Source organism: Strigops habroptila, chromosome 19 (genome assembly GCF_004027225.2).
Source record: "Strigops habroptila isolate Jane chromosome 19, bStrHab1.2.pri, whole genome shotgun sequence".
Taxonomy (NCBI): domain Eukaryota; kingdom Metazoa; phylum Chordata; class Aves; order Psittaciformes; family Psittacidae; genus Strigops; species Strigops habroptila.
Genome location: NC_044295.2, coordinates 1,341,618 through 1,367,344, shown reverse-complemented (window position 1 = coordinate 1,367,344; position 25,727 = coordinate 1,341,618). Strand labels below are relative to the sequence as shown.

At 49.6% G+C, this 25,727-nt stretch overlaps 1 protein-coding gene across 11 annotated transcripts; it reads right to left on the bottom strand.

Annotated features, from left to right (window-relative positions):
• Positions 1-23,551, bottom strand: HOXB3 (homeobox B3). Of its 11 annotated transcripts, none has more exons than XM_030508910.1 (5): positions 23,381-23,551; positions 19,811-21,568; positions 9,472-9,534; positions 3,428-3,981; positions 1-2,384 (listed from the first exon to the last, which is right to left on the bottom strand). In XM_030508910.1, the coding sequence occupies exons 4-5, from the start codon at positions 3,861-3,863 to the stop codon at positions 1,618-1,620; spliced, it is 1,203 nt and encodes a 400-aa protein (XP_030364770.1). In that variant the 5' UTR covers positions 3,864-3,981; positions 9,472-9,534; positions 19,811-21,568; positions 23,381-23,551; the 3' UTR covers positions 1-1,617. The 11 variants fall into 11 exon arrangements, with proteins under 11 accessions (XP_030364770.1, XP_030364779.1, XP_030364777.1 ...); XM_030508919.1 differs by having other exon boundaries at positions 1-2,381; XM_030508917.1 differs by lacking the exons at positions 19,811-21,568; positions 23,381-23,551 and adding exons at positions 7,027-7,116; positions 14,689-15,652.
• Positions 23,552-25,727: the final 2,176 nt, after the last annotated feature.

Below are 25,727 nucleotides of genomic sequence, written 5' to 3'. Positions count from 1 at the left end.
TAAAATTGATAACAGAAAGTTTATTCAAGAATTGTTCAACAGACAACCCTTAGCAAGGAAATAAAAGAACTACTATAAGAACAAAGAAAGAGCTCGGAAGAGGCGGGGTGAGGTGGGAGGGAGGGATTAGCTATAGTTCTAATTCAGGACTATACAATTACAGGCTGGTTCTGCTCTCATGCCTCCAGTAGAACTAATTACATTATTCATAAGTACGAAGGTAACATAAAACTACTGGTCTTCCTAAAATACAATAACTAAAATAAGCTTGTTGTACAATGACAAGGAAACACAATGTCCTTTAGAACAAGTAAATACTAAAAAAGTACAATTTGATTCCTTCTTTTTTTTTTTTTTTTTTGTTGTTTTGTTTTTTCCTCATATAAATACATAATATTGGGGATAAATAATACCAAAAAAAGGAAAATATTTTAAACTGGCTATAACCAATAAATATATATGAATGTTCACCAGAACACACACCTATTGAAGGGCATCTCGACTGAGTTGGACGAAAGCCCTTCAAAGTTGTTTTTATACCCATTATATGTAAACTCTAAGTGCAACAAAGATGTCCAGACAAGAAAGCATTAGCAAATACTAGAGATCCATTCACTTCTGCTTCGATGGGAGGACATTCCATTTGTTCAAATATACCCTGTTTTCACGTAAGGTCAAGAGAAGAGGAGGAAAGAAGTGTGGGACTTCTGAGTCTTAAGATTGCTTTTCTGTTAAGGAACCCTAAGAAAAATACCCCCAAACCAAAACAAACCCAACGCTGTTGAATGGAGACTTCATTTCATCAGAGGCAAAGGTGGGAAAATATTCAGACCTGTCAACTCTTTCTTCCTCTCTTTGGACTGCTGTTATTGTTGGGGGGTTGAGGCATTTCAAAACCCTTGTTTCCCAAAACTTTCTCAATTCTTAGACCTCTCTAGTTCTAATTTGATTATTATTATTATTATTATTGAGAGGGGAGGCAGGGGCTTGAGGGGAAGACAGTGAATCCCAGGCGTTGGCAGGTTTGTATATTTGCAGTTTATGTGGGGACTTGTGGGAAGTTACTTGGTGCCCTTCCTCTGCAGGCTGGGAAGGAAAAGCACAAGGTTCCTCTTGAGATGGAGTCGAGAGGAGGGTAGTTTTCTTGCGAATCTCTCTTGATTGCATATGTATACACATGTGCATGTTGACGTAGATGCAGAGACACCAACTGTAAAGTCTTGGCTCCTGACCATTCTCCTTTCCAGTGTCCAAGAGTTATCAGTGACGATCTGTGCTTGGATTGGAAATGAAGGATGTTGCTGCTTAAAATCGGCTAGATTCCCACAAAACTACCCCAAATCCGCTTCAGAAGCATTTGTGTTGAAACACAGGAGGTATATCTCTTCAGAGAGAGAGCTGCTTTCGGCAGCAAATGCTGAAATGTGTGGAAATTGTGCCTAATAAACCCAGCAATAATAATAGCCAGCACAACAACCTTGTAGAAATTGACCTGCCAAAGAAAGAAAGAAAATAGCTCAACACAAATGTTCCTGAAGCTGATCCTGCTCTCTTCCCCTCTCCCATGCCCTGTGGTGGGGTCCCATCTGCTTTGCCTGAGCCTGCCCCTACTCCCTATCACAGGTGGGTCAACTTGGGCGCCTCTTGGATTCTGCCCTGAGAAGAAGCGTGGTGCGTGGAAAGGTCTGTGTAGGTGGGGTGGGTCTCACATGGTCCATGGTGCTGGCTTGGGGGCATCTGGGGAGGCCCATTGTAGTCCATGTTGTTGGCCTGGTGATGTGGCAGGTGATTGAGGCCATAAAGGGATGGGCCAGAGGTGGGCATAGAATCCACATAGTTACCTCCAACGTAGACGGGGCTTCCCTGCATACTGGGAGTCCCATAGGCCACCCCATTCCCTTGTAAGACATGGGGGTCATACTCGGGGGCCGTGTTGGCGTATTTCTGTTGGGAGGGGCAGCCTTTGATGGGGTTTTGGTAGTTAGTTGACATGGCATAGGCATTTTGGTGGGGTTTATTGAAGGAAGGTGGCGAGGGGGCATCATAGTTACTGCTCATGGTGTGCAAGGCATTCATAAATCCAGCGGAGGATTGCATGGGCTGAGGCGGGCTGCCGGTGGGGGAAGGCCCTCCAGAGGAAGACCCCATGCCTTTTGACTTCTGATCTTTCTTATACTTCATCCTCCTGTTCTGGAACCAGATCTTGATCTGCCTCTCGCTGAGGTTCAGCAGGTTGGCCATCTCCACGCGGCGGGGCCTGCACAGGTAGCGGTTGAAGTGGAATTCCTTCTCTAGCTCCACCAGCTGAGCACTGGTGTAGGCTGTGCGGGCTCTCTTGGAGGCCGAGGAGCCTGGAGGGCTTTTCTCGCCGCTGCAGGTTTCTGCTGGCCACAAAATGAAATCAAAGATAATTACTTACATGCAGCAATTGAATGCATCGTTTCTTAATAAATCCTGGAACAGGCACAAGAGTTCAACCCCCCCCTTCCGTCACCCCTTTGCATTAGCCTGCACTCCATAATCATGTCATTTATTAAGAGTTCTGTTCTCCAAAGCTGCCCCTGGTTTATGAAAATTTGATCATGTCATGGAGAAAAGGATTCCAGGGCCATTTATTTAGGAGTCGATTATTTCCAACAGATAATTTGGAGAAAATAATATTTGGCAGGGGGGCAGTGACTGCAAAGCCCATTAACACTAACACGGGGCAGTGTGGGGAGGAATTGTGTTTGCTGAGGTACAAATGCACACACACATATCTTACGTATGTCTTGTACTTGTGTAGCCCAAATATTTGCATGTACACGCTTAGAAGATGGCATTTGTACCTACCTTTCTGTGAGATAAACATGTATAAACCTGATAAATTATTCTCATGTAAATTGAAGTGTGTGCAGCAAAGCTGAGATGAATTTTTTGCTCAAAACAGTGATATTTCTCTACTGATTGTTTTCTCTCTCGTGTTAGAGATGCACACATATGCATGCAAAATAGACACATGTTTGTGCACATGCCCTATACATGCACACATACACTGAAAGCACCATATTTACTGCTTTGTCTGGGGGGCAGGGAAGTGGGAAGAGAGCAAGCACTCTGCTTTAGCATCACTGGGCTGAGCAGTGGGTGGACATTTTCATATATCTGTCTGTACACAGTCAGACATCGGCTGTGTACAACCGCCTGGTTGTATCTCCCTGCAGTGCTCTGGATGTGTTGTGAATAAACCAAGTGTGCACAGTCAGTGCTGCAGGATGAGCCAAGGCTTGCTCAGCCTGGCTAGGGCGTGTGGCTGGCAGTTTTGGGATCATGCCCAACACCAGGATCCTCACTGAATCCTTACTGGATCCTCTCCCCTCCCTCCAAACCAGACCACTGCAACTGGTGGCTGCATTCCCTCGTTGTTTAGGAAAGCAGAGCCATGTACCTGTGCTAGGGGAGCTGGTTTTCTGTTTGGAGTTTTGCCTGGATTCTTTCATCCAGGGGAAAATCTGCTTGGTGAGACTGGCGTTTGCACTGAGGTTGGCTTTGCTGGGGGCACTTTTACTGCTCCCAGACTGGTTATTGCTGTTGTTACTGGTGCTGTTGGTGGCAGGGTTTGGGGGCGGCGAGATGGGGGGAGGCGGGTGGTGCTCCTGGGGCAAACTTGGACGCATGCAGCTTCCGTTCAGGTCTTTACTTTTTGCATGCGGAGTTGTGTTGCCAAGAGACTGGAGGGAGCAGGCGGACCTCTGGTAGTCGTTCTCCATGTGAGAGGCTGTCTGGAAGGACTGCTGGGCACCCTCGTAGCCGAATCCATTGGCACTCCCATAGGAGTAACCCCCAAAGAGCGTGGAGCTGTCGTAGTATGTTGTCTTCTGCATCTCTGGGACTCCCCAAAATGATTTTTCCAGCTACCAGGGTCTTGACACCCCTATGGCAGAACATTGGCACCCCAAGGCCACGTGACAGGCCGTTTCCAGCTGTCTATTGGAAGCTGACCTGAAAGGTTAGGAGAAAACACACAATAATAGTACCCAGCCTATGAATCCATCTTGGAGCCTGAAAGGCCCATGACATGAATAGGGTCCCGCCGAACAGGCCGAACAGATGCTTTGAGCAGATTTTGTCCTGTGCACAGCCTAAGGAGGCTCAACAAATGTTACTGTGCAAAAGTGCTGAGCTCGTTTTAGGGGGTAGTTTTCCTGCTTGGTTGCTTGCTTGCTTCCACCTTTTTTGCCTTGGAGGATAGCCCCCAGGATGTGTAACTACACACATGCTCTACAAGTACACGTGGTTTCCTCTGTATACATCTATTTACTTCACTATTTCTCTATATACGTATATACACACACCCCCATGCTTACACATACACTCCCATCTAAATGTGTGCATGTGTATGCATGTAGTTATGTGTGTCATGTGCGCATACACACATCCGTGCCCAGAGAGCACCCACATTAATGTAAATCTGAGAGTACAGAATGGATAATTGCTGGCTCCAAGCATGAAAAGAATGAAGTCTTGATTTCTTACCCCTGACCTATTCAAATCAGCCATTCACACACAGAAAAACCAGCAAGGCCTTATAGCATCAGAAATTAAAAGTCTGCTAAGTTGATTGCAGGGCCTCTGGCTGGTATATTTGTTTTTAAACTGAAACCAGCAAATAGTCACTATGTTTTCTGCAGGTAACGGGTGTCCTGACACAGTTGGCTTCATTTGCTGTTTACACAGAGACTCACAAATGTCTTTGGAATTCAGTGCAAATATTTCAAGCAGATTTAAGCAGGGGCATGAATTCAAGAATGTGCCTCCTTTGGCCTATTTGATAGTCTCACCCTCTCTGGCAGCACAGGTTGTGTTTAGAAAACACAGCCCTTCATCGCCTACTCTGCTTTGTGCTCATAGATCCTAACCTGGAGCTGCCGTTGGCAAGATGTGATTCCAAAATGAGTTTAATTGCTGTTGGGTTTGGGGTTTTTCTTTTTTCTTTTGCCTTGGAAAGCAAACTCATCACCAGGCCATTTGCTCCTAACTTTCCACCCTTTGATTTTGTATTGTTCCTCCCTCCCTCAATCTAAGCTCAAAAGTCTAAAAACCCTAGTCCGAAGCCTCAAATTATGAAATTAAACCTTCCTTTTTCCTTCCTCTCCCTTTTAATTTTTCTTGGTCTTTTCCTCTGTTTTCTCAAAGCATAAACTTTCCTTTACCATAAAGACAGAGTAGAAATACCCTTTGAAATATGAAAACTATCTTGCCCTGGAAACAAGCCGATGTGTGAGGCTCAGTTGGCAGCTCACATATTCTACAAAGGCAGAGGCTTCTCTCCACAGCTCAGACCTGCGAGGAGCCCCCGTGCATTTTGTTTGGAAATTGATACCCACTGTATATCTAATTCTATCTCTTGTATATTTAATTTTATCGGGGTCTTTCATTCTCTAAAATAAAATAAAATAAACTCAGTGGAGATAAAGCCTAATGCGATATTTCTAAGTACCGGGGTTTAACAGAAGCCACAGCTCGACAATAAATAACATCTTTTTTTCCCCTTCCCTGACTGCTGTGTTCTTCTGTCATGTCATACGAAACCTCCGTGTACTTCCCTCACAGCCACTGATGATGTGGCCACGGAGGAGCTGCTTTGCTTTTCTACACTGATTCAATCCTTTCTGCATTCCCAGATCCGTGTTGTATCTTCCACGGAGATGCATTATTGTCTAGCGAAAGGATGGGGAGTTACTCGCGTTTGTTTTCCTCTCCATGATAAATATGTCTTATTAAAAAGTAGACTCCACTCCCCGAGCCCGAGCTGGGAATGAATTAAGCAACAGCAGCGCCTTTCTTATGAATAGCTTCTCTGAAAATATCTATGAGGCCAGAGGTGGGAATTTCTCCAAGGCCCTTCCTGTCTGGCATAGGTTTGTTAAAAAAACCCCACCAAATCCCACCCAAACCCAGAGCAGAACCGAGCCGCGAGGCTGAGCTAAAGCAGCTAAAAATAACAGCGACGATTGCGCTTTTTTTTGTGTTTTTTTTTTTTTTTTTCATGTCCATAAAATAGATTTACAACCCCCTTCGCCCAAAACCTCGCTCGTGGCTTCCACAGCTTTGCTTTTGTACCTCATCTCTCAGCGCCTCGCAAATGCCGCTCATTTATCTTCGCCGAGGACGGCACGATCCTAATTATTTACTCCAAGGAATTGCTTTAAAAAAAAAGCACATCTCAGGCAGAATAATAAATATTCGATTATCTCCTGGTGCCGTTAAAGCCGGGCGGGATCCGCGCTGCCTCTTCTCCTCACGCTCCAAGTTTCACTTTTGCTAGCGGTAGCGTTTAACACAAACTCTTTGCCGGCAACTTTGGAGCGCGAGGATTTGGAGGCATTAAAAAAACAAAATCAAAAGACCAGAAAAGAAGAGAAAAAGAAGAAAAATCGAAGGGAAGGTGCGAGAGGGCTGCGGGGAGGAGGATGCTCGGGAGAAAAAATCCGGCGGTCGAAGGCAAAAGGAAAGAGGAGTCCGAGGCAGAGGGATTCTGGTGTTAACGCCATCCCCTCCATGTTGGAACCCCCAAATTCACAACCTGCCTGTGCTGAGGAGGAAGAGCAGTGCCTTTCCCCTCCCCCGCCCCCTCCCAAGGTACATTTCCCAGCACCAGCGAAACCAGGCAGAGCCCCGCTTTTCATTTCAATTATTATTAATAATAAATATTCCAAACATGCCCTTAACAATAGGGCGGCTGCTCAGGAAGAGCTCAAACCCCAGCCCCTGCCTTGGCGGTGGATATGCCTGCAAAATAGAGACACATTCCTAAAATTTCCCTCTTCCCTCCCCCACAACCGAGCTTCACCCCAGCCAGAACTCCCCAGTTGTAAAGCGGGGGGGAAAAGGCCCTGGATGAGGGCTGCGAAAGAGCCTCTGCGTGGAAGGAAGCTTAAAGCTTGTGAACTCTTCTTGAACCGAGATTGGAGTCATATGGTCATAAATCATTGGGACATATACTCCGCCATTCACAAAGTGATAGCCTATTTGAGTCCGGCTTACCTTAGTCTCTGACGAGCAAAGCACAGGCAGACATAATATATTTTCACATCCAGCATCCACGCAATCAATAAGCAAGGAATGACCCCCTTCCTTTAAAAGCGTTAAAGGAATATACGAGCGAGAGAGGAACAAAATCCAGCATATGCATGTATATATGGATAAAAAAAAAAAAGCCCAAACAGAGGGGGAGGGGGCTCAGCCAGTGGAGCTTTCGGTTACGGCAGCTCAAATTGTCTCTCTGTCTCCGTTTGGGAAGAGAAGGGGGGGGGGGGAATAAAAAAATCAAGATGCTTTCCAGCTTCCAAGATGTGCTGAGGGCTTTGAATGGCCAGACCCTGAGATTCGAGTTGCCCTATAGCTGGTACGCGCTGCTCACTGATAACAATGGCCTCTGCTTTCCACAGCAAAGGGGAAGAAGGGAAAGGAGAAGGGAAAAAAAAAAGAAAGAAAGAAAAGCTGAACACAACCACCCCCACCCCCCCCCCTTTTAACTATGCAATGCTTGGTTGGGATTAAAATATTAACGCAAAGAATCCAGGCTACTGAAGGGGGGGGGAAAGAGGGATAAAGCCGGGGGGGGGACGACTGTATTTAAAACCCAAGATTTGGTTTGGATTGCCGGGAAGAGCCAAGGAGCCTCCCGAACAGCGTCACTAGTGAAAAATGATGCTAATGGCAGCGGCGGTGGCCGGCGGCCTGGGCGCGGGCGCGGAGCTGGCCGCGGCTTCACGTGCTCCCCAGTTAGGCGTCGATTCATGCTAATAACATAGTCATAGCGTGTCCCCCCCTACCCCCCCTTCCTGTTGCTTCCCCCCCCGGTCCCTCGGTGGCGTTTAGCCCCGACCTCCCCCGCCTCCCCGAAACCCCTATTCTGGGGCTGGAGGGGGGGACACACATGGACGGAAGCCGCCGGGCGCAGTGTTTGCAAGAGAGATGGGAGAAAAGGAGGAACCGCTCGAGTTTTTATAACTCCGCGGCCTCGCGTAACTTCGGCGTTAACTTTGCTCGTCCCAACGTCTTGGGGGCTCCTCCTGGCCTCCACCGGGGGTGGAGGTGCGGGGTTTAAGGAAGGGGGGGGGTTCGGGGCTCAAACTACCCCCGGGGGAGGCCAGGGCAGCGAGGTGTTGAGCCATAAAAATGATTATTATTGCTATTATTAATAAGGCAGTTCCTGCCAGCGAGGCGCTGCCGCCACGGGAGATTTACGCCTTCCTGGTTCCCACGCGGCTGCGAGAGCAGAAACTCGCGTTTTGAGGCAAGCCCGTGATGAGAAGGAGCTGCGAGGGGGAGAAAGGCGGGCGAGGAATGGAGGTGTCTGCACTTTCTTTTCTTTATTATTGTTCTTTTTTAAGTGCTACTTTTGTTCTCTCCCCTCCTTTAATTCTGACGCTCGCCCCTTTGGCTTAAGTGCTGACAGGGGGGAATTTGCGATTAGCAAAGCAGGAAAAAGTGGGATCACAAAAGGCTCCTCGGACCTCGCCGCGAAGGGACGGCCCGTCGTGGGGGGAGGAGGGGGGAGCATGGCCTTGGTTTGGGGTTTTTTGTGTCTGTGTGTGCACCTTTAGGCTGAGAACTCCAGGAAGAAAAAGAAGCATGTCCCAGGAAACACTTGACTTTTGAGAGGACTTACTCGAGGGTTTCTAGGTGATGGAGAAAGTCCTACCCCACGGACCGCGGTGTTTCCAGCTATTGTTCTGCTGGGAGGAAGCTTTCCACCGGCGAACACGATTATTTTTCCCCCCATTTAACTTTTCATGAGCTACTCCAACATAAATCTTCTCCTACAAGCCAATTCCTACTCTGGAGCCCCGGCATTGAAATTCCAGGGAAGGAAGGAGGAAAACCAGTAGTGGACTATTCTTTTAAAGACTTCTCAGTATGTGAAATACTCTCTAGGTGTCTGAATGTGGATCTCCGCTGACTTATTGGGAGTGCCCAAGCAACCAGAAGTCCCTCGGATACTGCAGATAACTCCTCTGAAGTGCAAAGCCGTGCTTTAACTTTAACTGGCAGCCAAAAAAACCCTTTTAGAAGGTCGTTGCACGTTTAGATGTTGAACTCCTGTAAGTAGAGTTTTTAGGCTCCCTTTGGCTTCTTTGCTTTGGTTGCAGCTTACTTTTCTTTAAGATGTAACTCCCTCGCCCTCATCCCGAAGTCAGCAGCAAATGTTGCAATCTGCCTGGATTTCCCTTCAAAGGGAGTACAGGAAATATCTTCCATTTAAAACACTCCCTCAAAGTTACGATCATAAATCACGAGTTTAAAGACAAGCCAGTAGCAAAATGAAAATAGTCCCGTGAAATCCAGGGCAGCCGTGCTTACCCTGGGGGCGGGGGGGGGGGGGAACGGAATGGGACAGGGGGAGATTCATGCTGGGTGCCCTCAGAGAAGGAATGGAGGGAAACACAGAGACACGCACAGGTAGGACATTTGAGCCAAACTCACCGGTTGTGGAAGGTCTGGTCCAGCAAAGCCAAGGCAGTGGCGGGCTTTGGGAAAGGAGGAGAGCTGGGGAGGGGGAAGGAGAAAAAACAAAGTATGAAACTTCGGTGAGAAAGGAGGGGATTCATCATCCAGAGGAACCTTTGCGTGGAAAAGGGGAGAAGACGGGCTCTGGTGAACAAAAGCCCCAGCAATTCCTCTGACATTATCTCCCATCCCAGTCACCAGCATTTCCAGGACCCGACATCCTCATCCCGGCACCGGGGTTATTTCGGTAAACCCCTGCCCTCCCTCCGGTCCTTCCTCCCCCCGTGCAAGCCCCCGAAGGAAACGCTTCTCCCGCTCTGGGGTTCGCGTGTGATGGAAGCGTTTGGTGTGGACCAGGCAGGTTTGTCCTGGTTTGTTCACCACCAGGGCTGGTGGTAAACTCCAGATGCCATTTCAAAAATATATACATTGGGAAGGGTTTGGGTTAAATTCTGGTGGTATTTTCAGAGCTAAATGCGTTTAAGAGATTAAATATCTGCAGTTAAATAGCTCTGGGTTCAACATTAATGTAACAGTAGGGATAATAGGAAAGGCAGCAAAGCCTGAAAGATCCAGAATGTGGTTTTTGGTGTTTCTCCAGCGTGGTGGGGGGATAGCCACGATGCAGGGGGGAGGATGGAGATGCTCTGCACTATACGAGGCCACCGGGCAGTGATTCGGTATCAGAATTAATGGTTTCGAGATGTAAACATTTTGAAAGCCATGGCGAGATTTATCACCGCAACTTTGGCATGAAGGACTTGGGAAGGGAGAAAGAAAAGGAGAAAGACAAAACAATGTAATTTAACAATATTTTCGTTTGGGGAAGCATTTCGCCCCTTTAATAATCCCGTTTCCGTTCTGTATGTTGATGTTACTAATCTCAAATAAAAATGTTCCCCTCACACCCTTATTCTGCTTGTGACAACCTCCCCGCTTCCATAAATCCCCCGCGGATGCTTCATGACCTCTCTGCTCGGCGGCCTAAAGCTGGAGGTTTTATTAGTGTTATTATTACACGGGCGCACAATTTAATACACAGCTCTGGCAATATTCCACTTATATCCCAGCCCCCCACCCCGGTCTTTTAAATTCCCTCTGTAGAGCACACACAGAGGTCTGGAAAGAGGGAAAAAGGAAAAGGAAGGAAAGAAAAAGCTCTTTTTGTGCTGTGAACTCAGCCCGCTCTCAGCAAGTTCCGGGCTCGGAGAAAGAGGAGAAGCAGGCAGGGAAGAGGTGGGGAAAAGAGGGAAAACCGCTTTTATTTGGTAGTGGATGCAGGAGGGAGGAGATAAAAAGAGAAACAAATAAACAAACACGAAGAAGCTGGAATAAACAACGGCTCCAGCACGGAGGGCGGGGGAGCGGGCTTGGTGTCTTTGTTTTTCATATATTCCCCAGCAGCGCAGGCACAGAGGAGGGATGGAGCGACGGTGTCCCCCCTCCTCTCCCCCCTGTTCTTTGTTTTGATATGGGGGCTTTTCTCTGTTCATTTTCTCTTGGAGGCGGCGCAAGTCCCGCCCGGCCCCTGCTCCGCACCCGCGGATGCTCCGCGCGGCCGCTCCTCCTCCCTCGGCGCTTTATTTAATCTAAAGGGAAGGAGTTTGGGTTTTCCCACTCTCCAGACATTGAGCCCGACGGCGGGCAGAGCTCTGAGCAGGAGGCGAGAGTTATGGAGGGTCCAGGACCTCCTGAAACCTCGAACAGAAGCCAGCCCGGATAAGAAATCAAACTGAAACTGAGAGAGCACTGGCTTTGCCTTGACAGATTAGACCTTTTTCTCCCCCTGACCTTTGCTTAGACGAGCAATAACTCACCAGGTTAATGATCAATCAGCGGAAGTGCTTTGGAATTGGCTCCAGAAAAGCGAAAACAAAACCCAAAATCAAATCAAACCAGCGGCCCTCGAGGCTCTCCCCCGCCCCGCAGCCCCTCGCTCCCATGGGTCCCCCTCTCCTCGCTCCCACGGGGTGCGGTGGGGCTGGGGGGTGCGGGAGGGTTCCTGGGGGCGCCAGATTGGGGGATCAGAGTGTTGCAAACAGCTATTTCAGGAGCAGCACACCGGAGATGGTCTGGGAACCGGGAATCACCGTCCCCTATTTTCTTCTCTCTCTTCTCCCTCCTCCCTTCCAAATGCCAAAATAATGGCTTGAATTATACACCCACGTGACTGGGACACGTCAACCTTTTGCCTATTTTCCCCAGAACTGGGAAATTCCCTGCTTCCCCCTCCGCTCCCTCTAATTCCCCCATCAGCAAATTCCCTGGAGCTCCCAGGCAGGCGATGCCCCCGCTCCCGGGGGCTGCCCGGCCCTTGGGGCGTTCTAGGTGGCTTTTCCTTTGATTTTTCCTTCCAGTTTTCCTTTTTATCTTTTAACCTGGAGGTGAACAAACACTATAGGCGAGAAAAGCGACTGGCAGCACCCACTGCTCCCGCAGCCTCAGCATCCAGCCCCACGGCAAAGACGGCGGAAACGGAGGGGAAAAATAACGGGCTTGGGGGAGCAGGAAAAACAGAGAGGGGTTTCTCAGCCTCCCCGAGGCCCTGAGGATGGGCTTCTCGCTCCCCAGGAGACGCGCCTGACTCCTAAGATGCGGTTGCTCCAGGGCTCCCCGTTCTTCCCATTTTAAACCCCATGCCGCCCCCCCACACACACAAAAAAATCACCAATAGATAAGAGAAAGAAGGAGAAAATGAAGATCCGGAGCTTTTCTCCCACTGCCCTTCCTTCGCCTCCCGCAGGACCAGGCACCCATGTTCCCGCCGTGGCCGTTTCTGTGAGAAAAGGAAGGAATTCGGTTATTTTTTGCAGGGATACTCGCCTGATTCCGGGCCCCGGCTGGCGCTGGAGAAGGAGCTGGGCATGGAGAAGAAGGGACCTGGGAGAAGGAATGAGCTCCATTGTACCTGCTTCCTTCTGAGAATGCAGAAGGACTAACAAATTCTGAAGAGGAATTCTCGGGAGAGGGAGAAAGAAGTGGTGACAAGGAATTCTATTTCTCTGCTTTGGAATGTTCACACGGAATATTTATGGTCTGTAGGGAAGCGTGTGTATTCCACGGAGTCCTGCATCCTCCCTGCACGGCGCATCTTCGCACCCCCCCCGAAACACCGGCGCACTCCGAGGCGCTGCCCCTCGTTAGCTGCAGGGGTGCTCCCAACGCCACATCTTCACCCCACCTAAGGGCTCCCACCCACTCCGGGTTAATTTTTAATGAGGCGGGAAAGCTTTGGGAACGGCAATGTTTAACGCAGGAGAGGGCACGGAGGTGGAAGCGGGGGTTTGAAATCCGATTTCAGTCCTAGTTTTCATCACGGCTGCGAGCGCAGCGGGGCCGAGATGGGACACGCGTATTTTGGGCAGAAATATCCCACCTCTGCACCCGCCAAAGTGCTGGGCAGAGGGAATAACCTGCCTAGGGGAGTATTCCCATTGATATCCCAAAGAAACCGAACTGTTCCGTGCTCTTTCCCCCCAAATCTCGGTGCTCCCGGAGTAACCCACAAAACAAAGCTGAGCCCTGCCCTTCCCCCGCCCCCTCCCCCCCCCCAAAAAAAAAGGATCTGGGAATAAGTCGCTTTTTAGAAAGGGTGGGAGAAAAGAACACTAGAAAGATGGAAAAATACACCCCCATCCCGCCTGAAATCCGCTGTCCCGAAAGAGCAGAAGTGGGAGCAGCACAACCCTATAGATCTATACGGTTACATTTCAGAAAGTGTCCATTAATATCAATTTACTTCAATGAAAACTTTGCTTCTTCATGAAGTTGATGATTTATGATAAAATCAATTAAATTACGGCCACTCAGGGCCTGCGGTTTCTTCTCAGATTTCATTCGCCAACAGATCAAGCGCTTGGTAAAAAACCCCAACTTTAGCTGGAGGCGAGTAAAGAGAATTCTGGAGCTGAGGAAATTTAATGCAAAGCAATTTTCAGGGGAAAAAATAGGGGTAAAAAAAAAAAAGAAAAGAATAAAATAAAGAAGCCGCCTGTGTAGCTGAGCTCCTGCTCTGCCAATATCGCAGCTCGCCTCGGGAAATATCAACCACTGAGTCAAAACTTTCCCAGTTTCCCAATCTAGGAGAGTATTTTTAGAACTGGCAACTTGTCCCGAGGACGGCGTTATGATGTTGCTCTAAAGGGAGAGGAACCAAAGGAGAACAGAGCACTATTATGTATGTATTTAGAGAGGGGAAAAAAAAAACTTCCCAGATTTAATCCGATTTCTCCTGTTTGGGTGTTTTTCTTTTCCTCCGTACAAACGGTTTTCCTGTCTCGCTCTTAAAATACCCATCGGGCTTTCACGGGGGAGGATGGAGGGGGATCAGCCAGAACCGAACAGCACAAACCCATGGTAAATAACGCATCCGATATTCCCACGCGTAATCTCACACACCCCCCTGCTCATCCCCTTGTATCCCAGACACCGCATTTGAGAGGAATGACCCATTTTCGAGGCCATTTCCCTCCCCCCAACCCAAACAAACCTCGAACCTCTTTAAACCCCTGCTATTTTCAGCCTCAGGCACCCCAAAAGCCGCCGCTTTCATACTGCAGCCTCCGTCTTACCCATTGCGGTCAAACGCACGGCCCGGCTAAAAGGAACAGCAGCTCAATGAACCAGATGTTTGTTGGTCACATCTGGCCACTCCACCCAGACCTGGGGAGGGAAAACCCGCTACGGACATACACAGAGCTTGGGAAAGATTCTTTTTTTTTTTGGGGGGTGGGGGAGGGCTTTTTTTTTAGAAGCCCTTGTAATGAGGGTCTGCTTCAAGTAAACAAAAAACTTGGTAGGGCCATAAATCACCATCACAAACATTCTTCAGTTTAACACCCCGCTTTTCCAATGGGCTTTTGTAGTTGCTTTTTCAAACAAGAGAGAGGTGCTAAACCTTTACCAAATGTGTCCCAGACAAACTTCGCAAGGAATCGCGCCCTCGGACAGGAGCGTTTTGTGGCCGGTCCCCTTTACGGACACTGCGAGGTCCTTTTTGCTCATCCCCAGCTCTGCCGCTCCCGAAGCATCAGTCTTAATTTGTGAGAGGGAGAAAGTCAGCTACAGCTCACGGAGAGCGGGGGAGAAGCCTGTCAAAGCTCTCGGAGCAATTCATTACATCTTAGAGAGCCGGAGAAGGGAGGAAAGGCAGAGCTGCATCATTCCTTTATTTATTTGTTTGGAACTCCTTACCTGTGAGACTGTCCAACCCAGGACTTCAAGAAGAAGGAGCGAAGCCGGACCGGATGGGGCGAGTTCGCAACTGGAGCAGGCAAATTAAGGAGAAGAAACTACTTTATTGCACCCCGGAGGAAGGATCTTGCTGACGGCTTTCCCGGACGATTTGGATTTTTTTTTTTCCCCCGAAAGATGCTTTGATTTTTGAATTCTTTATCTCTTTTTTTTTTTTTTTTAACTCCCTCGATTCAAACGTAACTGATTTGACCTCGAGAAAAACAGAAACTTTTCCAAACCAGCTTTGAGGACTGCAAGGATGAGGCCCCCTTTGCAGAGAGATACGGAGCGGAGCGGGGTGGGATGGGGGTGTTGGGAGAGGGGTGCGCGCACATTTCCTTTGGGAAAAAAATAGGAAAAGCGCCCCCGAAAAACCTCCCCCACTCCCGACTCCCTCGTATCTCTCTGGAAAGCTGTTTCTCTTTATAAAGACTTAAAATGTTGCAAGACGATTGTAATACTGAGTGACAAGGGGTGCTGGAGAGAAGGGAACCAAATGGATTCTGGTTTTTAGAGCCAGTAGGAATTGGCCAGCCTTCAGTGTCAGGATTCAAAATTGATTCCATATGTCTCGGCCGGGGAAAGGGGAAAAAATGAAGGAAAGAAAGAAGGAAAGAGAGCGAAAGAAAGGGGGGGGGGGAATAGAAGTTGTGCAAAGCCCATCGGGTTTAATACTTTCTCTCACTCCCACCCTTCCCAGCAACACCCTGACATTAGATCTTGCCCTTTTCCAGGGAATAGTTTGCACTCTCGCGTTTAAAGCGCAGGGAGGGTTGAGGTACCAGTAGCAACAAACCAGATCCTGGGGGTTATTTTTAGACTTGGCTTTACTGGAGCTGACCTCAGCGCGGGGAGAGGAAATCTGGATGGCGAAAGGACGAAGCGTGCCACGGCTCCCCAAAACCGGGGGGAACAGGAAGAAGCAAACCCTCCCCTCCCCAAAACCACCACCCCCACCACCATCATCATCACTCCACCCCGAGCTGGCGCCCAGCACCGGGGCAGGTGATGGGCTCGTAGAGTCCAGGTCGGGGTGGTGGGACAGGGGTTCAGGGAGGGGGGACCCAGTTCCTCTCCCCGTCCCGTCCCCCCCCAGCAGAGAGGCTGCGGATTGCGGTTCCCCATCGATTTCAGCGGGACATGCTCCGAAAGCATTTGACCCGAAGTTTTTCAGCCTTCTCTCCTGACCTCTCGATACCGCTGCCAATAAAGCACCGATATATTTCGCATGGAGTCGGACATCAAAAGGAGACGAAATAGCAACGAGTGGGGATTTCTCATTAACCCCTCCCCTCGTATCTACGCTAAAATAAGGAGTCAGTCTCCACCATCGCCTCTGATTTATAGCCTCCCTTTTCAACTGGGATGGTTACGCGCAGGGAGGTGTTGAAATGCGGTTGTCGCCTTTTATTTCTTTCGCCTCCTTCCTCTTTCCCACTAAAAAAAAAAAAAAAAAAAAAAAAAAAAAAGAGATAAAACTTCAAAGAAAACAGTCCCCGTTTCCAGACTTTTGCTTATTTAACTGAAAAGCGACTGAGCTCTTCGCTTTTGTCCTGGCTGCCCGTGACTCAGGGTCGCTCTCTCCTGAAACAAGAAAACGAAGCACAATCGGCTCCAGGTCTCCGGGCCTCGGCGGCGGTTTCGGGGTGATACCGGGGGACAGGGACGGGCTGAACCCCCTTCCCAGGGGGAAATACAGCCACAAAAAGAAAAGGGGGGGGGGGAAGCTGCTAACAGGCCCAGCCTGTGCGCCCGCCCCACGCCTCTCTGCGCCTCAGCCCCAGGTTTCCGCGTTCTCCCCCTTATTGCTCCGCTTCCCGGCCTTGCAACTCTCTCCCTCCGCTATGCTTTGATCTGAAATAACTTTCTCCTCCTGCCTGCAATAAATTATGAATTAAGGTGCTGTTGACTCATATTTACAACATTAATAGCTTCCTCTTTGGGAAAAGATAGGGGATGTCTGGTCGAGAAGGGAAGAGAGGGAGATTTCTTTGGGGATGAGATGTGATAAACACGGATTCGCAGCGCCGATAGACCAGGGGCTTCTGACAAGATGCCAGGCAAGGAGAAAAGCTTATTGCACACAAACTAATGAAATAGAACCTGCTCGAGCGACTTGGAATAGCTTATTGCCTCCTCCCACCTCCTGGACGTTGTTTCTGCCATTGGTAACTCTAAGGTACAATAGCTGGTTTCTCGAAAAGAAACCCCCAAACCTTGGTTTCAACGAGTTAATAAAGAAACACAACTTAAACATGGTAAGCAGCTATTCGCTCGTTATTTTTAGCGAGGCTGGGAGACCAGCGACGGTGGGGCTGCGTGGAAGATGTGCAGAGGATGCGCGGGAGATGCGCGGAGGATGCGAGGGGCAAGGGCTTCTGCTCCAGACTCCCCTTCGCAGCTCCGCTGAAACCAAGCCTCTTCCCTCGAGTGACCGCTAACCCCAGAGGGGAGAAACTTGTGTTTTGGGGAGGATGGAGCTGGTGCTCCCCAGCCCCAATCCTGCACGGAGGGAAGTTTTGCATCACCTAGGGGCCCCCCTCGCCCAGGTTTTCCCCCCCACAGCCGCCGGCCTGGGACAGAGCAGGATGGGGAGCACTCTGCCTTCCTCTGCCCAGGCCTGAGGGACCCGCCTGGGTCTAGGGTTCCTTCCAAGGCTGGAGGCTCTTGCCGCGAATTTTGGGGTCCTATCTCTGTCATGGGTTGCCCTCCTGGGTCTGGGTTTCCTAAGGAAGCTCTCGAGCTATTATCCAGCAGCTGAGCTTCTGTTCTGGCTCTGAGCCTCATAACTAGAGTCTGAGAGTCTTCTCAGGGGTCCTATTTCGGATGCGGAGCCCCAGCCCGGGGCCGGGCCCCCCTCCCGGGCCAGGCCGGCAGAGCTCAGGGTGGGGGCAGCGGAGGCTCTGCCAGAACGACCCGGCGGCCCTCGGCCACCCCATCTCCTCCTGACATCTGCTTATTAAAGCGCGACACTCGCACAAAGGCGTCTGGACCGGGGATAAATAGAACCCCGAGTATTGATTTAGAGGGGGCTGCCGCCCGGGGCAGGGGCTGCGGGGCGGCTTCTCCGCATCGAGCCCGCAGCCGCCCCCCGCCAAGGGCCGATTTCTCACGCTCAACATCCCAAACCGACAGGAAAAAAAAATTTAGGAATGCCATCAAAAAAACCAAACTACCACCGAATAAAATAAAGGGGATGAAGAAAAGCGGGGGAGGTGGGGGGAAAGTGTGTCTGCATCCATTTGAAGACGACAACCTAAATTAATACGGGGCTTGACAGAGAATGATGCTGTATTTCTGGCTCCTTCACCGTCCCTGGATCTCCCTTAATATTTAATGAAAGTCGCTGAGCTCCTCTAATTTTGCTACATAAAGGTTTACACTGTCAGACAGAGTAAAATATCCCCTCTCGGGCGGTGTGAGACTTGGCTGCGAGCAGAGGGGAGGAAAGGGAAAGGAAGGGGGGAAAAGCGGGGAATTCTCATCCAAGAATCCGGTGTGAACATTTAATCTTTGCTCCTGTTGTCAGTTTTATTGACTCCTCGCATGTTGGAGCTTGTAGAATATTTAAAAACGCGATCTCCCACTTCCTCCTTCCTTTTCAACACTCATGGTTAGGACCAATTTGGTCCAGTTTGGAGACGGGAGGGCAGTGCTGACTCCCGACCTCCCCTTTGCAGATGAGGATGAGCTCCCCGCGCTGACAGGAGAACAGGTACCGGTGCCCCCAGTTCGGGGCATACATCTGGACCCCAAAAAGCTTCAGCTTCGCTACCTTAGTGGCTTGAAAGTGATTCCCCTAGTAGAGCTCTACTGTGTTTTGCACAGGAATCGCTATGAAGGTAACAGCTGCCGGCCAGGTTCCGCTACTATTTAAGCTTATATCAGTGCTCTTTCTCCTCGGAGCTCTGCTTTTCTCAAGATAAATAACAGGCCCGGGCTCCTAGAGCATTCCTGAGAGCACCTTCTCCAGCTCTCATCATAAGAGCTCTATTCTCTGCCTCTCCATCCATCACCATCCTAGCCCGAGCAAGCCACGCGAAGTCACCCTCCTGCTCCAAAAGCACAACGAGATACCCGCTAGGAGCTTATCCCTTTCTGCTGTTGTCTGTGGGACAACCGGCCCGGGACGGGTCCCTCGACAGCGCCTCACTTCCCACAGCCCCCCTTTGTTCTGCCTTTGGTGGGCAAAGTCCCCTTCCCGCCCGGGACCAGATCCGCGCCTCTCCGAGGCAGCGACCTCCCAGCGGTAAGCACTGGTTTGGTCTTGGTTTAAAATGATTCTCAATTTTTTTTGTTGCATTTCAATCCGGTTTCGGTGCCTGGTTTAAAACGGATCATCTCCAGCAATTGTCTTTGCTAAAGCAACCTGTGCCTGTTCTCCAGCGAGGAGTCCTGCCGGGGGATGGGGAGAGGGAAGTGGAGAGAAAATGAGTTATCGTTGAGAAAGGGATGCTGCAGCGCAGGACTCCGAGCTGTGATTTTGATATTAAGGTCGTGCTTTTTTACTAGGTTTATATGGCAATGAGGCGTTCCCGGTTTCCCAAATTTATACAAATCTCTCCTTAATTGGTAATCACAGATGCTGTAATTTAAGACCCCCAGCTCCAGAGCTTTCATATTAGCTGCTGATCTATTACTGTAAATCGCCTGAAATCATCAACTCCAGGGAGTGGGGCAGAGAGAGATCCTCGCTCTAAAATATCATCGCTTGCACATCATTTTCACTCCAGAAATGATTTATCTTGGCCACCACTCTAAACAACACAACTCTCTCACAAACACACACACAATGGCAGCCGCGCTGCTGCTGACATGTTTATTGTAATAAATCAAGAAAGGGGGATGAGGGGAAAAAAAAAAAGAGGTTGCGGGGAGAGAGAGGGAGAGAGGGGAATATTCCTAAAAATATCAATGAAATGCCTCGATGGGTATAAACATCCATAGCACCATGTGAAGAGAAATGGGAGGAAATGAAGACGGCGATTTGTCACATTTTACGACAATAACATTAATAACAAACAATAAATTTACATGGACATATAGACACGCTCGGAATTGGGAAGCCCCTGCTACTTACAATAATCCAGCCCTCGGCGTGGCTTCGTGGGTCCTGAGAATTGTTTTATTGCAGCCTCCTCTCCCTCTCTCCTCCTCTCCCCCTCTTTCTCTCTCTCCCTCTCGCTCTTTCTCTCCCTCTTTTTTTTTTACACCCCCCCCCTTCAGCTCTAGGCTTGTTTTTTAAAGGACAGTTGAATTTCACGTCAGACACAAGGAGTCCATGGCTGCGATTTTCCTGACGAATACATATCTATTCTGCAAGCTCGGCATTAATTATTTAATGAATCACGTGATGGGAAGGGGGAAGGGGGTCTCGCAGTTTCATACTCAAAGGACCACTGTGACCTTCCACCGGAACAGTAGTTTTTTAAAGAAGTTTCCAACTGAACGAAGCTTTTCGAGGTGGACAGAACCACCAGCACCCCTCCGTTTTCCGCCTTTTTCCTCAGGGCTGCTCCCCAGATTCTGGCACGGCAGTGAGGGGCTGTGCAGGGGCAACCACCTCAACCCCCTGCCCTGGCCAAGGGCACGCGTTTAGCTTTATCCCCCCATCTTAAAAGCCCTTAAACCCTTCCCTAAACCTTGCCTGGAGCTTGGCTTTGCTGGACCTTGCTTCAGCTCAGCCACATCGTGCTTTTTTTCCTTTCTATTTTTATGGCAGGCTTGTACTGAATAGCACAACTGTTTTAGAGTCTAAACCAGCTGAGAATATTTATACTCCTGGTTTGCAAGAGCTCAGCCCTCCCTTCCAGGCCTTTTCTCCCTGCTGCTGTTATTGTTTGGCCAGCCTTTATTGCATTAAAAAAATAAAATCAAATCAAATTTGGACTCTGAGGAGAGCTGCCAAGTACAGGGATCCTGGAAAGGAAAAAAAGGGAAGAAGAATGAGCAACAAAGGGAAGCGGCTGGGAAAGGCCTCGGAGCACACGGGGGGAACCCACCACACGAGACAAGGCAGCAAAAGGAGCCTGAAAGCCTCAGGAGCGTGTCCTAGAGCAGAGCAGGCGAGGGGGAACCCCAGGGCAGAGCCCCCCCCGAGCACCCCAGCACCCCTACAGCCCACTGGGACGGCTACACAGGGAACCGACCCCGCCGCCCTCAGCGGGTAAAGCCTGGAGGGACCTCATATTAAACATCAACATTAATTTGAAAAGCTTAAAAGAGGTTTTATTCCCCCTTTAAGGCGAGCTTAGGGTGCTTGGAGGGGGAGGGAGGAATGCTCTGGGCTGCCCCCGGCCAGGAAAGAGCAAGCAGGGAAACGCTTAATTTTCAAAAGCCCTCGATTATTTCGGAATCGATTTTATCGAGTGAAAGTCGTTGTCGGAAGAGAGACGCTTGGTCAAGGAGTGGGGGGGAAAATCCGATTCAAATGGGGTTCTGTCGCTGGGGGAGGGGGTCCCCACGAGGGAGGAAACTTCGGAGGGGGGCTATTTTGGAACTTCGGGTCAATTCAGAAGCCGTAACTTTCGCTTCACACGACCACTTCTTTTTTTTTCCCCTATCATAAAATGTAGGGTCCCTGTGAATAGAGCCGAGTAGATACACTAAAGAAGAGGCGGGGGCGGGGGGGGGAAGGATCAGAGTCATCCCAGGCAGCAAACGGGACAGATATCCCCCTCTCCACCTCCGACGGCATTTTGGGGTTTGTTTCATGCAAAAGAAGCACCCGTTTCGGGGGTTTCTTTTTTTTTCCAAGCCCCCAGTTCAAAGGGTCGGAAACGTGGCCATAAACAGCGGCTTCACCCTCCGAGGTGCCGTGATCAAAGCCGTTTTCTTTCTAAAGATAAAATGAACGTTTATATAGTGAGAAAGCGAGATTGATTTACGGATTTAAACACGCTGTTCTTATTGCGGATCATAAATCTGTCACCGAGGCTGAGAAACTCCCAACCCGCTCGCCGAGCTTTTAAAGCGACCCAGAGCTATAGAGGGGGAGCATGATCCCCCCCACACCTATACCGAACAGGCCCCCCCATATTCCTGCATATATAGACAGATGTACACATATATATTTATTTCTACTTCCTCTATACCCTTTATCTCCAGTAACTACTCAGTGGGTTGGGTTATAGAATTTTGTCACCATTTTTTGTCCAATTTTGGGACTAAGGGGTAACAAAGGGGTTCAGCTCCTCCCGAGCCGGGGCTGGGGTCTGGGAGTGGCAGTCCCAGCTCGGGGGGGGGGGCCGGGGAGAGGCCCCCCGAGCGTCCCCCCCCACATCGTGTGGGATCCCCCCACGCAGCTCCGCACCGCTCCGCGCCGCTCCGCGCAGGCAGCTGGGCACAGAGAGGCTTTTGAGAGAGCCGTGGGCAGGGGCGAAGTGGGAGGAGGTGCGGGGAGAGAGCGGGGGGGGCTCTCAGACAAAGGAATTTCTGAAAATAAGAGGCGAGATGAGACGCGGGAGCAGGAGGGGGTTTCGCTCCTGCACTGCGGGGTTGGGGTTGGTTCCCCCCTAGTTTTGGGGGTAAACCAGGGCTCTGCTGGCAGAGCCAACGCGGCGCCTAAGCTCCGCGCCTTCCCTCTTCCTTCTCACACCGAAGCAACATGCCAAGACCGAGGGCTTTGAAGTGAAATCAGAGGGGAAAGCGTCTGTCGGGCCCGGGCCGGGCAGCAGAACCATTAAACAGCGAGAAAGCAGAAATAACCCCACTTCTAAGACCCTTCTCCACTCCTTTCTCTCTCCCCCCAGCCTTGCCTCCCGGAGCTGGTTCCCGGCTTCCACAGCCCGAAGCCGCGGTGAGGGACAGGCCGGCGGGACCCCTCACACGCAAAGTTTTGCTGCGCTGCGGGCTGATCACAATGTCCAGCCTCGAGGAGGTCAAGGGGTTTGTGAGGTCACTCCCTGGCTATAATACACAGCTAATCGCCTAGAAAACGTGTCCTCTGCGTGAACTCTCTTCCCCCGACCGGGGCTTGCCAGCGCTGGAGTTTATCTCCCCAATTTTCAGCCTTTTCCTTCACTACGGTATTCCCGTACTGCTCCCGGGACGGGACAGCAACCAGCACCCCCGGGACACAGGCAGTACCGAGACAAAGACACCCGCAGAGACCCCCGCACCTTGGGGCACCCGGACCCTCCGGGACACCCGCACAAGGGGATCCTCGCACCCCGAAACCCCTCAAACTCTCCCCAAACCCGCCCGTGACGGGCCGGGGAAAAATATATATTTGAAAGGGGAAAAGATGGAAAAGGGATGAAAAAGTAGGAAGGGGAAACAGCCCCCCCCCCCCCCCCAGTATTTTCCCCGAGGGCTCCACCAGCCCTCGCCCGAGGTCCCGCAGCGAAGTTCCGCGGGACCGATCCCGCACAAGCAATAGCCCCGAATCGAGGAGAAACACACACACCCCCCTCACCATGAATAACCCGCCTGGAAACTCTCTCTGCCGCTTCTCTCGCTCACACCGGCCAAAACAAAACGAGAAAGCAAAAGGAAAACCCCGCATAAGAATTCACGTGTTGTTTTTCTTTCTGCCCTTTTCTCTTTTTAGCTCCTTTTTTCCCCTTTTTTTCCTCGTGCTTCCCCAGCTTTCTGCTGGAACAGCCAACAAACCGACCCGAAATGCATGCCAAGAGAGCAGCTCTGTTACCTTGTTCGCTCCCACATCCTTTTTCCAACGCCCCAGAGACGGCCCTCATGGTTTGGGTGGTTTCTTCCAAAGTGAGAGGTCTGGGGGAAGGGGGTCCCTTTGGGAGGGGGGGTGTTTTGCTTTTGTTTTTCTCCCCCAGAAAGAAAGCTTTCACCTTTACGATCCAGATTTTATTATTAATAAGATTATTTCCCCTGAAGATTCTTGTAGAACTCCGGGTGCTTTTTTCCCAACAGACGGTCTGCGGAGATTTGCTGTTGAATAACAATGGGAAAAGGATAAGTATTTAAAGAAAAGAAGTGATTAATGATTTTCTGTATAATTCTCGCATTTTTCTTGGCTTCTGTCTGCTTCTAATGGCTGTGAACTTTTAGGTCCTATAGAAATCTTCTTTTCTCCCCCTTCTATTCTATTCATACTTTCTAGCTTTGATTTGCTTCTATAGACCCCACATTCCTGGAAGCATATGCCTTTTTCTTTTTAAAAATAGAACTATTTTTTGCCATTCTTAGAAGCACTATCTCGAAAATAACACCCTCTTTACAACCCCCGCACATCAAAGAGAGGAACAGGAAAATAAAATGCAACACCACCACCACAACACCCCAACCTCAAGCATTACAATAAAATACAGCCTTTGCCACTCTCCCTGGGAAAAAAAGGATTGAAATATAAAGAAGCTTGAAAGGTTTGTAGTTGCTGCTTCTAAACCCGCCATAGTTAACCAAAAATGCAGCCATAAATCCATTTCTTCAACATCGCAGCTGTGCCATGTGACTACATTAATATTATTTTAAAGTATTAAAATGTCAATAGAAAGAAAAATCGAGCGGCCTTTGTTCGAGCTGGGGGCAGGGACACGTGGGGGGACACTTTATTTGCGCGGTGGCCGTGCGGTGACTTACTACAACTAAAGGAATAACCCATCAACACACCGTGGCTTTGAAATATTTCAAGCCCTGCCTTTGTTTGGGAAGAAATGCGGAGGGAATATTTCGGTCCTGGGGGGGGGGGCCGGGAGAATTCCGTGAACATTGAACAAATAAGCAAAAGTCATTTTTTTCTTGAGGGAAAATTATTATTTTCTTCAGCTGGTGCCGAGGATTCCTCCCCCGACAGACCCCCCTGAGCACAGTAGTCTGGTTTTTATATATTTGAAACTTAGAACTGGAATGCTATTTCGTCCTGAACCGTATTTTCGATACTTTCTATGAGGAAGAAAATGAAAATTAATACAAGAGCTGCGGCTCACAAAAGGAGCCATTTGTCTTCTTGATTATCTATTTGCTTGTCAGGCTCTGAGCTATCGCAGGAGCCAGCTCCTTTATAATATCAAAACACACAGAAAACCTGCAAACACCGAGAAACATCTGTGCAAAAATTAGACTCATTAATGCATTAACTACCTCGGAGAAGGAGATTTGGGGTCTTTTTTTAAACCCAAGAAGTCTCTCTAGAGAAAACCAACGCTCCATCCATTCCTCACAGCAAAGCAAAGCGCTAATGACTCCCTCTGTTTTGGCTGAGCCCAGTTTGGGAAGAGCATATTAATATATGCTTAGAACAAATAAATCATAATATGTACGGCTTAGCAGTACTTAAGGCTGATATACCCTAGTCAAACATCTTTTGTTTTCATTAGGGACTTGAGGCTGTGCCACTGACACCAAAAATCCCTGTAAAAAAGAAACGTGCTCTTTAATTCATTTATTGAAAATAGGTATTTCTTTGATCCTCGCCAGAATAAAAAGTCAACACCCCCCCTCCCCACAATAAAAACAACACAGGGGCAGGTTCACAATGAACAGATTTATTTCCAATTGCGCTTTTTTTTGCTGCTGTTGTTTCTTTTCTCTGCTCATTACAGGTAATCCTGGACAGCACGAAGGACAAAGGGAGGGAATGAAGGGTATCGGGGAGGGGGGGAGTGTGCCTCGCCAAAGCTCTGGCTCACCCCGGCGGGACAAACCCTCACACCTCCACCGAGAATTCACATTTTCAGTGCAAAACTGGGCTCCACAGCAGGAGAGGGGGGTTCCACCCTCCTCACCCTCTGCTGTGGGGGTGAATCCAAGTGCCACAGTTCATCACCCAGTTCTTAAACCACCTCCCTCCCTTCCCAGAGTCACCATTAACCTGCTGGAAATAAAATAGCGGGGTAGTGATGGTGGTGGTGTCTGCAGCACTCCCCATAGTGCTTTCTTTGTCCACCACCCATTTGACCTAATTTTCCCTTTTCCCCCGCCCACTTCAGGGTGTCCCCCCACTTCCACTCAGGACCAGCGCAGTGTCTTGGAGCCCCCCCCCCCCATGCCCGTGGATTTGGGTTGGTTTTGTTGCGTTTTCC

Excerpts from the sequence above, each read along its gene's own strand:
- HOXB3 (XM_030508910.1), bottom strand. The coding sequence starts at position 3,863 with ATGCAGAAGACAACATACTACGACAGCTCCACGCTCTTTGGGGGTTAC. Across the intron at positions 2,385-3,427 it reads AACCAGCTCCCCTAGCACAG|CAGAAACCTGCAGCGGCGAG; the intron begins GTACATGGCTCT and ends TTTTGTGGCCAG.